This window comes from Salarias fasciatus, assembly GCF_902148845.1.
Source record: "Salarias fasciatus chromosome 23 unlocalized genomic scaffold, fSalaFa1.1 super_scaffold_20, whole genome shotgun sequence".
NCBI classification, from domain to species: domain Eukaryota; kingdom Metazoa; phylum Chordata; class Actinopteri; order Blenniiformes; family Blenniidae; genus Salarias; species Salarias fasciatus.
In genome coordinates, this window is record NW_021941230.1 from 12323356 (window position 1) to 12339391 (window position 16036).

The 16036-nt window shown below is 45.2% G+C and overlaps 1 protein-coding gene across 1 annotated transcript; it reads right to left on the bottom strand.

Annotated features, from left to right (window-relative positions):
• Window positions 1-260: 260 nt before the first annotated feature.
• Window positions 261-14898, bottom strand: prkx (protein kinase X-linked). The gene is made up of 9 exons (XM_030086359.1): window positions 14634-14898; window positions 14103-14261; window positions 8449-8617; window positions 8014-8277; window positions 5426-5545; window positions 3909-4004; window positions 2948-3005; window positions 2068-2145; window positions 261-1983 (listed from the first exon to the last, which is right to left on the bottom strand). Exons 2-9 carry the CDS (start codon window positions 14227-14229, stop codon window positions 1858-1860), a joined length of 1038 nt encoding a protein of 345 aa, XP_029942219.1. The 5' UTR covers window positions 14230-14261; window positions 14634-14898; the 3' UTR covers window positions 261-1857.
• Window positions 14899-16036: the final 1138 nt, after the last annotated feature.

Here is a 16036-nt window from a genome sequence, read left to right on the forward strand (position 1 = left end):
CCACTTTGGTAACGTTTTCCATCTACATGTGGAAAGAAAAGAGAACTGACTGGAACTGTACAAGGGTCTTTCTTGTTGATATTTTCAGAGACTTGCCAACAAAATAGGGACCATGCAAAAAAATTTAACATTTTCATTTGAAAACAAACAGAAGCTCAACAAGTCTTTGTGAACTGATGCTTCACATGCTACATGTTCCAGTGTAGCACGATGGAGACCAATCATCTGATCCCAATCGTTAATGTTCCCCCTAATATAACACAAAGAACAGTACAAACCCCAAAAATACACATCTGCAAGGCAGCAGTGCATCTTCAAAGAAAGCAGCACAAACATCCAGGTAAGGGTTAAACATTTTTATACATTTCGAGATGTTTTAAAGCAATTGAAATTGTTTTCACCAATCTCACGGTTTCATTTTTTTGATCTACACTCTTTCTCTGGACTTATCAAGCAGCAGGTTTTGACTTTCCCAGCTGAATTGAAGGCAGCTGCAGGACAGAGATTTTACAAAAAGGGAGGAAAGAAAGAGGTGAATAAGATGGAAACGAGTGCGAGTCGTCTGCACCACAATGAAGGACACATTCATGAAGTTTATTATCAAGGCCAGTATATCCATGAATCCATGTGAGTACAGAGGGACGGAGGAACAGTGGCAGAGTGTGCAGGACATCAAACTGTCACGAAGGCACCTTTAAACAAGTGTCCGCTACAAACAGTCTGGCCGGACTTTAAAGGGACCGCACACTCATGCTTTCCTCTTTTTCTACTGGGAAGAAACGGGAGTCGTCGTTTGGATTTTGGTAGCATTTCAACAAACAAAGTCCTTCAACTCAAAATCCAATAAACTGTGTCGGGATTCTCACAGAGAAATTAAAACCAGCAGAGGAGAAAGTGTCAAGGTATTTCCAGCGGGAGTTTCCACCGGCTGCACCGCATCCAGGGGTTATCGCCGGCGGACGGTTCAGACTCGGCGTCCGCCACACGGTCAAGTTCATCACAGGGAACAGAGAGGGAGTTTTGCCAGAAGGCACCAGGAAGAGTCGGGGGAGAGAAGGAGGGCGGAGCGGGTCGCGCTGAACGCCGCCGTTCAGCCGAAGACGCGCGGCTTAAAGACAACGCGTGAATGATCTGGAGTCAGAGGTTCAACCACACGTCTGCAACCTTCACTGGCAAAACGCAACAAAAAGAAGTGTTTGACATCTTTAACTGAAATTCACATAGAGGCACCAAACATGTAAAATACAAACTGAAGAAAACAGACGATCTGAACTTTCAAAAACAAGCATAGGCTGCTTAACTTCTCTCAAATCAATCCTTTTTAGCTATTTTAGTTCTTTTGGCTTTAACTTATTTTAAATCTGTTTTGGATATTTCAGCTGCTGCAGTTCATTTAGTGTGTCGGCTGTATTCAGCCGTTTTATCTTTCAATATAGTGTTCCTTGTTTGCAGTATGTTCAGTTTGACGCGTTAGACAAATAAAAAAAAGTTAGTTCCGTACGAGAGAGGCGGCAGACGTCTGGTTGGTCGACAGCACCATCGTGGACTCGCTTTAAATATGAACAGAGTAAAAAGAGAGAACGTATAAAACAATATAAAAAGACCTGAGTCTTTTCTTTCGAGACACAGGAAGTAACAGTCTTTTGGTGTTTTTGCATATGAGCAGGCTCAGTAAACAAAACAGTGATAAAAACCGAGAAGATCAAAGTTTTGGACTGGAGTCCCATAAATAAACTATAAAAGTGAATCATGTCAGTGGAGCTGTCCGGTGAGGAGGTCGCTGGTCCAGCTGGTCCCAGACGCCGGACGCTGGACGCCCCCCCCCCCCACTGCGGTAAACAGTGTGTTTTCTGCGCCTCAGAAGTTCTTGAAGATCTCCAGGTCCTTCTGCGGCACGACGGGGTCTTTCTTCCAGTCGTCCTCTGGGTAAACGTCGAAGTTGGACGTGTCGCCTTCGTGGGAGACTTTGGGGACGATGGGAGGCTGAGGAGACAGAAACACGGTTCAGAGTCAGGCGGCGGGATCGGCAGCGTGGGGCCGAATGTGACGGGGGCGGGGAGGGATCACCTTCATCTTCCTGAGGGGGACGGCCTCCCAGTCCACCGTCTTGAACCAGCGATGCTTCTTCACGTCGTCCGCTCCGTTCTGGAAAAACACGAGCAGCTCAGAATCAAACACTCCGGATCTCTTCTGGATTTTCTGAACCGTTTGTTCTTTCAGCGTGTTTTTTTTTTTTTTTTTTTACTTCAATGTTATCCCTTTCAGTCGGTCCAAATAGAATGAAACTCTTCATTTTTCTCAATTTGAGTTTAATCCTGGTTATTTTACAAAGCAGGGAGTTTGGAAAATCAACATTTGTCATCCGAGGTCAAAGGTGAATCCGTCATGGGTTCTCAAGGAGTGTTTTATTAAAGCGAATTAAAAGCTGACACGTGATGAATTTTCAGAGAACTCTGAGACGTCTTGGAGTGTTTCCAGACACCGAGGATTATGTGGAGTTAATGAAAAGGCTCGGAGCTTTATTTGTGGCTCTGCTCAGTGAAATCCTGCAGCTCTCCAGTCTGAATGGAAACTACTCGATATACACGCCGTCTCTTCTCTGATTCTGCTAAAACAACCTGCAGCTGCATCTTATTCTATCTACAGTGAATGTATTATTGGAATGACACAACACCAGGCTGGAAAACCTCACAAAAACTCCTAAAAACCTTTCAGGAGGGAACAAAACAAAGAGCTGCTCTCTTTATTTTCTACATTTCACCTGAAAGTTTGAGAGGAGATTTTAAATTAAACACTCTCCAGCTTTATTGTTCAAAGTATGTGAAAACAATGTTTGTTTGTATAAAAAAAACTCCATAAAACAGTTCAGTGAGAGTAAGTGGAAACACATGGCGTGAATGTGTGTGTGCGCGCGCGTGTGTGTGTTGAAGAAGTGGAACTAACTGACCTTCATGTTGCCGAGTCTCCGAGCTCGATCAGTGACCAGGAACTTCTTGATGAGATCTCTGAGGAGGAAAGAACACACACAAACACACACACATTATTTTATTTAAAAGTTAAATCAAAGTGTGAGCTCAGTAAATGAATCATTTCAAGCTTTTAAATTTCATGAAATAACGTACACAGACTCCAAACTTCTCTGAGTGTCACATGCTGAGTCGACCCACAAACGGCGGCTGGTGTCAGTTCCAGCCTAAATATGTAAATTGACGCAGATCAATCCATCGAATCTGCTGCTCAAGCTGAACACGCCTCCTTTCATTCCGACTCTTTCTGTATGTAAAGTAAAAATAGTTCTCTTCATGTTCAAAACGTCTCTCAGTTGTGGAGGCTGCCGTGGAGCCCCGATGGCCCCTGGACGGGCCCCAGACTGCTGCATCTCTCGCTTCATGCTGTAGGAATGTGTGTGTGTCATCCCACACACACACACTGATGGTTTCCCCTGACGATTCCGTCTCCTGCCAGCCTCTTTCAGGGGGATATTTCATATTTCCTGCCGTGTGTTCGCGGCCGAGTCAGGAAAGCAGCGGCTCTGGAGGTGTTGACACAGTGTTGACCTGATGCACTCCTGCACACCGCTTCACTCTGCATGCGCGCGTGTGTGTGTGTGTGTGTGTGTGTGTGTGTGTGTGTGTGTGTGTGTGTGTGTGTGTGTGTTTACGGTGGGAACGCTGGCTCTGGTTCCTACAGCAGCCCGACAAGAATGTGCAGCAGCTGACCCAGAGTGTGAAAGTGACATTCAGAGGAAGAGTTTGGCGTTTCTAAATTACTGACACGTGATGGAAAATTAAGAAAACAACAGTCCAAAACCAGCAGCTTCCTAAAATGTCCTGAAATACTGTTGCACAAACGTTGAATCTGCATATATTTCCAAAAGAAAGGTTCATCAGGGTCAGTCAGCTTCTTACTTGACGTAGAAGTCCAGGTGACGAGGGAATTCCAGTTTCCCGGCCAGGATCTTCTGATAGATTCCAAAAGGATTGTCGTCGAAGAACGGAGGATAGCTGCAGAGAGACACAGTCAATGGAGCAAACTGATCAATATTATAATAAAATATCAGCCTTTATGGCTCCAAGTGAGTTTTACTGGGTGTTGTTGATATATAGAGGAAAAAAGGTGTGTTCTGGTGTTGTTGGCTGCAGAGTGACAGGAGTCGGCTTGGTTCACGGTTCAGTGCGTCTCCTGCAGTTGCAGTGATTTCCTCCGTGTCTCCGGACTGGACCAGTCATTACCCACACATTACATAATGAGAGCAGCTTCTAAACCCATCAGGCCGGCAGCGCGCAGACGCTCACACACACACACACACGCACACACACACACACAGACACACAGAGTGGAGACTGTGGGGTGGAGGCGTCTGAGAGCTGGCTGCTATTTCTTTCTTCTCCTCCAACAGTGATGCTTCACGGCTGAAGAATCTGGGTCACTGCAGCAACATGTGGGAGGATGATACCATCCAGTGATTATCTGATGATTTCTACTCTCCGTTCAGCCACATGCGGCTCTACAGCTCCTCTGCAGCAGCTCCGTGAGGCTCCCGCTGCACTTAAGGGAAATAAACATCTTCAGCTTAAGATCGTCTTTCTGAATTCTTATCTCGCAGCGGAAGATGAGAGATGATCTATTTAAAGCAAAGAAAGGTTGAATAGTTGATCCAGAACAATCCGAGTTTCACTGAGAATCGAAAACAGCAAAGAGAAACTGACTGCTTGAAACATAAACTAACTAAAACAGCTATGGAAAGCTAAAAGCAGGTCGTTTTCTGTCATAAAAGTTCTGTGAACTCTTTCTTCAGTGAAGATAAACTCACTACGCTGGACTGTTGGTGGAGTTTGCATGTTCTCCCTGTATGAGATTCATCTCTCTCTCAACAAATGTTCTGTCCTCCGCTTTTCCCCACAAACAGCAGCATGAGAGATCCGGTGTTGAACTTTTTGTTTATTTAACTCGGGCTTCACCCCAGATGATCCTATTTAATTGATCGAATTTATGTTTCTTCTTCTTCTTTTTTTGTTTTTTTTTTCATTTGTAGCCACATGCCGGGGCCTATATATGAACCGCTCGTCCTCGGACACGCCTGCACAGAGGAGCGTCCAGTGTCTGCAGAACCGAACCTCTTCAAAGCCTCGCTATGAATGCTGGGAAAAGGTCACATTCCTTCCACACAGTGAGAGCCGCCCGTCTTTAACTACCTCCACGGAAAGGAGGTGGGCCCGACCACGGGGGAGCTTCCAGGAACAGACATATTGATGTGTGAATGTGATGTAAGTTGACCTCTCAGTAAGCAAACGTCAATAAATCCAAATGCGAGACTCGGAGGAAACGAGAGGTTCAATCAAAGACAAACAAAGTCAAATTGAAAGTTTCAAACAGCTAAAGACACACACAAAAAAAAAAAAAGCGACTGCACTGCAGCACTCACCCAGCCAGCATTTCGAAGATGAGGATTCCCAGCGCCCACCAGTCCACGGCCCGGCCGTGGCCTTTGCTCTGGATGACTTCAGGAGCCAGATACTCCGGAGTCCCACACAGGGTCCAGGTCCTGGAGGGAAGGTCATTCGACACGCGTCAGTGCCGCACATGTCCGTATTACAGTCAGGAGAAACGTAGAAAGTCCCGCCTAAAAGTCATCATTGAGGTGTCAGGAAAAGTTTCACATGTGTTCTGAAAGGAGAAATGAGTGAAATTAATCGCAACTAACGTAGAAATCTTACATTAATTAAAATAGAATGGCTGTTATTTGAAATGACTGTTATTGATCTTCATGCGTGTTTTTTTTCATTTGGCAGAAAATGAGAGAAACGAGCTTTTCATAATGAAATGATGGTGTTTAAGAGAGACATCTGCGGAGTGACACACACACTGTGTGAGTGTGAGTGTGTGTGTGTGTGTGTCACTGATGACGGGGGACAAACACACTCCTGATGAAGAGCCCCGGGCCCGGCTCCAGCCTCTCGTCGTCTGTCACCGATATCACCTGGGTAATGACCTCCTTGGGACGGTTGCCACGGCGACGGTGATTGGTATGGTAATGCACCCGGCGGAAGATGAGGAGGGGCCATAAAGCGCGGTAATGTGGCGATAAGACACGAGCTGTCACCGAGATCAAACGTCTGCCGGCGTCGCGGCGAGAAGACGTTTTTAGAAAGTTTAAATCTAATAATAAAAGAAGAAACCGAGAAAAAAAAAACCATTCAGTTCAGTTGTTTTTTTCGACATTAATTTGTGTTAAAGTCTTCAGTCTGCTGAACTGTTTCAGGTATTTCAAGCTGTTTTAAGTCAGACTTTCTTTCTTTTCTTTGCCGTTGATCTTTAACCGTGTGTTAATCTTTAACTTGAAGACGGAAGCCGTGCACAGTTTCACTGCACTCCACAATAAAGACGAGTCATTATTTAACTAAACTTCTTCTAGTCCTTCACACCATGTTTCTCGTCCGCTGTTTGAACCATTTACAGAACTAATGTGAAATTTTAGACTGTTTTCGGTTGTTTTAATCATTTCAGACACTTATTCAACCCGTCTTGGCTTTGAATGGAGCGTTTGTTCCGTCCAGCGGGGAGATAGAAGATTTTTTTTTTTTTAAAGGTAATTAAATGACGCGTGTTCAGGCGTCGCTGCAGGGTGGATGAAGAGCCGTGGAATCCAGGGCAGCTGTGGAGCTGCAGGTGAGCAGAACAGCCAGCAGGGGGCACTGTGGCGGCGTCGGGAGGACAAGGCACTGATGGTGCTCCATCATGTCCTCAGCATGGAAAGTGGGAGAGCGGCGCTATAGCGGCAATGAGGCAGTTGTCATCCCATCGCGGGCAATTGTGCCGCCCTCCATTTTTATAAGTGGGTCAGTCGCACATCAGAGAGGCCTCCGCTCCCCCATCTGCTGCGCACGGCGGTCCGGGGGAAATGTAATCTAACTCCATTATGTTTACATGTCAGCGGGGTCAGCTCTGAGGAAGCGCTGCAGTGCAGATCGCACATCGCCACCGCTCCTCTGACTCCCCACCCTCCCACAGGAAGCTCAGCTTTATCCTCCACATGTGGAACTTTATCAGCAGCAGAAACTCAACGTGGCTTTAACGCCTTTAAAATAGTCCAGTGGATGACAGTGGATTTTTACTTTTTGTTTTAAATTTAAATGTTAAATATCTGGGATGTAAAACATCCCAGTGCTTTCTGGAGATTCCTCTCCTGGAACCGAAGACTGTCGCTCCAGTTTCTGCAGCTTTGCACGGATTTGACGCTAATAGAGAGCTAGCATCCGCCGCAGCATCAGTTCTGGCTCTCGATGCTGAAGCTACCTGAAGCCGCATGCTGCAGGCGTACGGAGCTACGGAGTAATTAACCGCCTCCGAGCGGCGCCCGGCAGGAGTGTGTGGGCCGCGGCGTGGAGGGAATACGGAGGGATTGTCGCTGAAGTCAGCGCGTTTGTGAGGACAGACCGAAAACATGACAGCCGCAGACACCAGGCCACAATGTGAGACAGACTTCAGCTTCAGCTGGAAGCGAGGGGAAGCGCAGCGTGGGGGAGCGTGCCGCGGTTAGCGAGACAATAAAACGCTCTTTGTGCCGGTCCTGCATCGACAAAAACCTCCCGGCATTACCGAAAAGCTGCTTTCGTGACGGAATGTAAAAACCTGCAGCTTTGTGCAGACTTGGCTTCGTGTCGATGATCGGCTCCGTCACATGAGTTTCACGGCGACCTGCTGCCGAGGAGCAGAGTGAATTTTCCTGCTTTTGCCTTCCACTGGTCAGTCTCTCTGCAGAAATCAAACGTGCAGGTGAACCCGATCGCTCGGCAGTGAAAGTAAATGAGTCCGTTGTCTTTTTCTGCACTTGTTCTGCAGTGAAACGCGGGAGACACTTTGTCAACTCTTGAACTTTGTGATTTAAGTGTCACGCCTGTCACCTGGAGGTGAGATCGGCTGCCGCAGAAAGCATACAGATCATTTAGTGGAGGCTTGAGGCGGTCGGGTCTACGAGCGGCGGGCTGGCGTCGAGTTGAAGCCGCGTCTCACCTGTCGGAGAGCTTCTTGGCGAAGCCGAAGTCGGTGAGGCGGATGTGCCCTTCGCCGTCCAGCAGGATGTTCTCGGGCTTCAGGTCCCGGTAAACGATCTCCTTGAAGTGGAGGTACTCGATGGCGCACACGATCTCCGAGGTGTAGAAGAGGCCGGTGGCGTTGCTGAAGCGGCCGCGGCTGCGCAGGTAGCTGAAGAGCTCGCCGCCGGGGACGTAGTCCATCAGCATGTAGAGGAAGCGCTCGTCATGGTGGGTCCAGAACCTGACGGAGACCACAGAACACACACACACACACACACACACACACACACACACACACACACACACACACACACACACACACACACACACACACACACACACACACAAGTCCACGTGAATCTATGAAATAACTTCGGCTATTTGAAATCTGCGTGTCTGGCGGCGGACTCACAGGCGGATGAGGAAGGGGTGGTTGACCTCGGTCAGCACCTCCTTCTCGTTGTGGACGTGCTGCTCCTGCTTGAGGCGGATCACGTCGGGGATCTTCATCTGCTTCAGGGCGAAGAACGCCCGGCTCTTCTTGTCCTTCACCAGGAACACTCGGCCAAACGTCCCCGTTCCTGCGGCGGAGAGGTGGAGGCGTCAGAGAGACACAGAACACACATCCATCACACATCCATCACAGCTAAACTGATTCTTCAGGTATGAAATAATTCAGGCTGTTAATTCCTTAATTTTTTTATTAGTTAAGTGCACATTTATCTGAATAATCGCATGTTTCTTCCATAATAACAAAGTGCTATTTTGTATTTGCAGCGCATGAATGCACAGTGCATGCAAACATCATCACAGCCGAGTCTTTTGCTATATGGATATTGTTCATACTGGTGCTCTAATAACTAGAAATTTGTGCATATATCGCGCAGCAATAATTCACGATGTGCATGCCTTCAAGCCACAAGGGGCCCGACTGGACTTCACTCCATTTTTTTCAACATGATTTCAGCAGGTTCAGCTGGTTTCAGCAGTTTTTTTTCTTAATTAAAAAGCTCCATTTGTTAATATAATGAGTGTGATTAAAGAAAAAAAAAATCGGGTTAGAAATGCCTATTTACACATTGTTGTTGTTTCGGTATTTTCTTGCAGGAAACACACACGACGTGTTCCTGTGTGATGGAGATGGAGCGATCAGTGTGTGTGTGTGTGTGTGTGTGTGTGTGAGAGAGAGAGTGATGACAGCCAGTTATTAAACATGTAGAAACACGGAGTCTGCCTGCAGGGAAACCCTTTAGTTTCACTTTCTGTCTGTCTTCACACACCGCCTGTGTAATTAGTTACATGGCTTTTTCTTTCCTTTTTTTTTTTCCATGTTCGTGTCAGTAATCTCGCACAAAGCGGGCGTCCTTAATCTAATATGATGTGTAGACAATCACATTATCGCTGGCTGACACGTCTGCTTTCTATCTGTCAGGGAGAGCTGCAGCAGCCTCGCATCACTCCTGCTTCCGCCGCTGAGTGACGCCTGCTGGACGAGGCGGCGGGCGGCGGAAGGCTCGGCTCAGGGCGGGGAGGCAGAAGCACGCAGAGCGGGAAGCGGCGGTTCAAAAACTCAGCACGAGCGGTCAGAGTTCAGGCTGGAGGTCGGCGAGAGATGAGTGACGGATGACAGGATGTGATTCAGCGGCGTCTCTGCTGCAGTGAAACGCAGCCCGTCTCGTTCCTCGGCTTTCATGACAAAGAGGCTCTGTCTCCGGCCGGGACGCCGCCGCGGTCAGGCCAACTCCTCGTGTCTTTCAGTGAAGATGTTAAATCAAAAAACTCTCAAAACTAACAAACAACACCTCAAAAACTAGTTTTTACTCCAGCACAGCTGTCTGAACCGCTGTGGCTCCCACTACTGGGGGGACGGTGTATGACAGCATAACCACACCTTGTACGAAGTCGCTAACTGACGAAGACGTTTAACTGCTCCGGTGACTCGTCGCTGGTTTCTCCGCCCGGCATGCCGATCATATGATGCACCGGCGAGTCACGGCGTGTCTCATAAACAGACGCGAGGAAGGTTTCCGTTTAAAAACTGAGGGATGAGGAAAGTGTGTGACAGAGTTTACAGAAATTCAACCCTCAGGACCCGTTTTGGTGATTTTCCACTGAGTCAAATTCACCTGAAGCCACAAAACAGGCTTAACCTTTAAAATGAGGCTGAAAAGCGTAGAAAATGCTTCATACACAGAGCAGCTTTGAAACATGTAAAACAGCTGTCTCGTTACATTTTCAGCTGTTTTTCTACCTGATTTAGAAGTTTCATCCCTTTTGAGCGTTTTTTGAATGCAATTTTGACATTTTAGAAAGAAAATACGTTTCCAATCCCAGGAGGAAATCCCTTTAAGCATTGCTAAATACAAAATAAACAGGAAGTGAATATCATATCAGGCAGGTTATAAAGTTAGATAAGTATTTTTAAACAGCACAAAGTACAAAGCTTAATGGTGGCTAATATAAACACAGCAAACAGTGTTTTCAGGGAGGAGCTGTAGACTGATGGCCAAAAGAAGGATTTTAACCATTTTATGTCTTTTCTAAGCAGTTTCCTTTTAGAAGTTCTACTCATTTTCACATTTTTTCCTTTTTCATTATTGTGCCTTTTTTGCCTAATTTTGAAAATGGCTCTCTTAACATAAACCATCATTTTGCTATAATTTTCAGAAACATCTTCTGCTCTTCTCTAGATATTGAGAAGTTTGAAAGAATCCCAAATAAATAAATAAATAGATGATTTTCTTGTGTGAATGTGTGTCCGTCTACCAGAATCAGCTGGAAGTGAAAAGTGTTCCATCTGCTCAGATGTGATTACAATGCGATAACGTAAAAGCCCCTAACCGTCCTGCGAGAGCTGCCGCTTTAGTGTTTCCTCCTCCGTTATCTGAGAACGAGGCCAATAAAAGACACCGACAGTGAAGCTAGCCGCCGTAATGGCTGCTCCACTTACAATAATGTCCTGCAACTGATATTTGGCCCTGTGGGAACGGGGCCATCCCTCTCAGCTCCTTCGCCTGCTCCACTGCAGAAACACTCCTGGGCTCATCCGTCCTGGCGGCGGTCCTGCTCGGGGTCGCAGAGGACCTCTCCACATGTGACAGCAGCAAATAAGTCTAATGGTGCATGAGGGACGCCTCATGATTTCAATAACAATTAAAAGAGAGCGGACAGATAAAGAGCTTTAGATGCTTTTGTTTTCAGGAGCAAATCCCTCTCATCAGACAGAATGGCTGGGCAAATTGGATTTTTACGCGGGCTCATAAGCCCCAACAATGTAGGATGACTGCTGCTCCCTCGCAGACGGCGAGCTCGGGCCGCTCGCGTGCAGCTTGATGCATTTTACTGATCATCAATCCACGAATCACGATGCGCGTTAAAGGTGTCTGCTTGATGGATGAACAGCCTCTGCTCAAATTCATGCGATGTACAGTGGATGCAAATACATATGTAGATGACAGTGATGTCTTTGTGTATCGTCCGTCTTCCACCGACGGCGCCAACAGAACAGAGGTCGCCACCTTTATCAGCCATTTCTGACCACTTAGATCCAAATGAAAACCAGCTGGATCCTCAAAACATGTTTAACCTTCAGGATGAGGACAACTCCGCTTATAAACGTTATTTAAAACAATTCCAATTGAGAACTGCTGGCATGATTTAATGGTTATTTGTCTCTGCATATTCCTATTTGGTCATATATGTCTTAGAAAGATGCCTCAATCCTTGTTGAAGTGGCTGCAATCTTTTGTATTTTTAGCCATAAAATATTTAAAATATTTCATGTGTTCTCAGATACAGTTTGCTATCGCAGCCCTTTCTATAGGCTCCTTTAACAATTTCCACCCTTTTTGTTTCCACTGTTTCAGGAATTTGGCAGTTCTAGCCATTGATGTACTAACAGGTACATGTTCACTATCAGCAAAACAACTAGAGTCTAGAAAATATGAACATATTAGTCAAACAGGGCTTCAGCCTGAGGACATAAAGCTGAATTAAAGATGTGTTTTTCTTGTTCTGGAAAAGAGATTTCATGCACAATGTTTGCAACATGTGTATGGACCTATATGTGTCTATAAAGGGCTCGTGCACTCATCATTTCTAGTTGTTAACAGTGAGGAAAATCTCCTTTTCTGCAGCTGTGAGCAGAACATTTCAGACAGAAACACCTGTGTTGGTTTGATGTTAAATTCTGCAAACTCATCTACTCACGGTGAATAAAAACTGTTTGGTGGTTTATCCGTTTCTCTAGAGGAGATGATTCAGATATTACAGACGAAGCTCCAGACTCTGGAGCGTCTTGTGCAATATCAGGATGTAGGTGTGTCTCAGACATTCTGTATTCAAATAAGACTCTCCTATCAGACGCACCTTGACATGACTCCTACAGATTGAGTCTTCACTGTTTTAGCACTGATTTTTAAAGGTGTTTGCACCAAAAGCTCGGAGAGACTATTCTCAGCACTCTGAGGCAGTTTCGCTCCATGGACACTTAATCTATTGTTGTATTTGAGAGATTAAAATGAAACAATCAACAACACAAACTGGGTTTATCCTAATAAAAACAAACAAAGAAGAAAAGCGGGTCGGCTGGAGGAGGCTGACACGCTGATGAAATGCTGGCAGGCTGATATGAGATCTGAATAATGTTTGCTCTACTTGGTGTTTATGAAGTCAGTGTTGACTAATGGACAAAAAGACAGAGCACTTAATGCTACGCTACACACTGAAAGATGGTGGAGTGCCTCGGTGGAGGATTGTTCTCATCAAACACTGAAAGATAAAGGGCGGAGGCCCTGCCGTCATCTCACTTTAACTGTTTATGACTCCCCGAGTCTGCAATTCACTCTTTCCTTCAACCATAAATCTTCTGGAACACAGATCATTTTAATTCACCTTGATGAAGCGGATACTGGCTATAATTACCTGTTCCTTTTCGGAATAGCATGAAAGAAAAATGTCAGTGTAGCCTGTCTTCAGCCCAGCTCAGAGGAGGGTTTATTTTTTGGTTTGCTGTGAAGATTGTGATTACAGGATTCAAGGAGCCTTTTATAAACACACAGTATTTTTAGGGACAATGCTGAAAGCACTTTCAACAACAAAATGGGCTAAATATTGGCTGTTTTTTTTTAAGGTGTTTTCTTTTTTGGGAGACTAGTTTTTTTGATGAATGGACAAAGAGAGAAGTTAGACAGACCTCACACCTGGCGTGATGAACAAGTCACTCATTGTCGGACTTATACAACACATTCATTATCATCTCATACATGCAGGGTTGTGACTCTCCAGGACCAAGAGCACCCGCTGCTCTCCTCAACAGGTTTCACATCCATCTATTAATTTCCTATACCATCAATCCATCTTGTTTGCCAACTTCTACACCGCCCGTCAATGCTCTGTGCCAACAGCCAACCTTCTATAAAATCAGGCTTCCTAAACTAATTCTGTTCAATGACCACAGAGCCCACTGTCATCAACCAGTCAACTGATATGGATACAATTACAAAAAATACCAAAAACTCATCCTTTCTCTGCAGATTCATTGCAATGAAATACAAGAACATTCTATAATGAATGAAGTGTGATCTGTAAATTGTTTCTGTTCAGACCAATGGAGTCAAAAAGTTATCCAAATGCTATTGCCATTTTGAGAACGATTAACTAATAATAAATCTGTCAGATACCATCAGTTCAGTTCTGGTTCACAGTGATGCTATTAGAACTGCACATCTCTGTGCTGCAGGTGTTCACACGAACATGAGAAGGTTGCAGGTTAGAGTCCACGACAGATCTTTCTGGACATGGTTTGCATGTTCTTCCACAGTCCATAAATAATGTGTGTGTGAGCTGAAACCTGCCTTCACACATTGTTAGCAAGGCAAAGCAATAAAGAAGACAGACAGATGGATCTAGTGTCAGCTGACAGGCTGGATTGGGTGGCATGTGTGATACACCTGTTCTGGGTCAGGGTCGCATCAGGTACAGTAACATGTGTACAAGTCATCTGAAGGTGTGTGTGTGTGTGTGTGTGTGTGTGTGTGTGTGTGTGTGTGTGTGTATGAAACTCACCCACTGTGGCGATGGTCTCCAAGTCATCCAGGCTGTACGTCCTGCTATTTTGTGCAGCTTCTTCAGCCGGACTGCTCTCCTTCAGGCTCTCATTGTTCACTCCCACCTTTGCTTTGGAGGACGCCATTTTTTTTTTTTCCAATTTCAGGACTCTTCAGACTATTGGGATGCAGAAACACACACATACACACACACGCACACACACACACACACACACACACACACACATACAGTGCTCAGCTCACACATTTCTGCACACTCCTGGGTCTCTGCCCAGCTTCAGGAGCTGCTCACTGACTCTGTGCACATTTAAAAAAAGTGACACGGAGCTTTGGATTAAAATTGACCTCGATCTGCAGCCGAACGGACAAAAAAGCGTGAAAGTAAAGCGCAGACAGGAGACAAAGAAGAGACAGGTGCAGAGGCATGTAGCATTAGCAGCTAACACTTCACAGTGGACGGCTGAGGGAAGCTGCGGGGGAGCACACCGGGCGAACAGAGCAAGGAGATTCCATAGAAATCACAGCTCACCTGATAATTCACATGTTTTTTCCGTGTTGTAAAGATTTGTTCCGATGTGATCTTCGAGCAGACCTCACCCACAGAAACCAGGAAGAGATCCCGAAACACTCGCGCCTGTCGTGTTTCTCACAACAAACTCCTCTTTCACGGCGTAGCCCGTCGATTAAATGTCATTATCCTCCCCTGTGAAGAGTCTGGTCCATGTCAGGATATTAAATCTGCCCAAACACCGGCAGGAAGCGCTGTGCGGACAAAAAACTACAAACAGCATCACAACCCGTCCACTTCCTGTTTGCCACACATGACCGCGTCTGATTGGTCTGTGCTGCCGGAGTCCGACCAATCACAAGCGAGAGTTTCCCGACCGACAACCAATTACATGTGGAGAGGCGTGGAGAGTTCCACTTCGACTCCAGTTTATTTTCTGTTGCAACACAGATGTAAATATTTTGGCCCCGAACACAAAGACTATAAATTTATCCGACCAATAACCAAACCCTCCACAGAAAGAGAAATATGTGATGATCTTTTAATAAACATTTGAAAGATTGAATCAGAAGGAGCAAAAATTTGAATCTCAATCACCAAATATTGACCATAATAAATTAATCACGGACTCATGGTGACCTTAAAATTTAATTTTGATGTAGAATTGAACTCTGCCTCCTGTGACTTCCACACTGAGACTGTTATCATCTGTAACTACATTCTTGTAAAGTGGCAAAATATCTGTAAATTTATCTCGGATAATATTCTCTTTAACTTTGAGCTTACTCTGCAGAATGTACTTTTGGGCTTTATACAGTGGCACACTTCAGTTGAAAAGAAAACAAAACTATTTGATGTATTTTTCTGTCTTGCAATAGCTTATATTGACAAACGTAAACGTGTAAAACAAAAAGATCTTTTGTGTGTCTTTATGAAAAAACTGGAAAAGTATTTTAAACCAGTATCATCCACTCATAATCCCTGGCATGATGTTCCAATGTCACTGATGAGTCAATTTAGGATCACCAAGTAATCTCATGCCCATTCAAACTATAGAAATTCTACAGGAAATGCTCAGTGAATGCCATTTAAATCACTAATTCATATAATTTTTCACAAATCTTTGTTATTCTTGCACTATATCCTGCAGCTGAAGCACATATTACAAAGTTATTGTCACAGTGATGGAAACATTGCTAACATACAGGTGTCTAATAATGGACTAAACTGCAGTAAATCATCTGTTGATCTATTTCCATTCACTTTTCAATAAAAACACTGGTGTAACCAGTGAGTCTCTAAAATCAGTTGTTATGATTTTATGTTGAAATGAAGCCTAAACAGGTAGAGACTGTCCTCTGGGCTGAGTGGGATAAGTACTTGCAAATGAGCTTGAAGCTGTCAGAGGGTGAAAGAGGAAACTC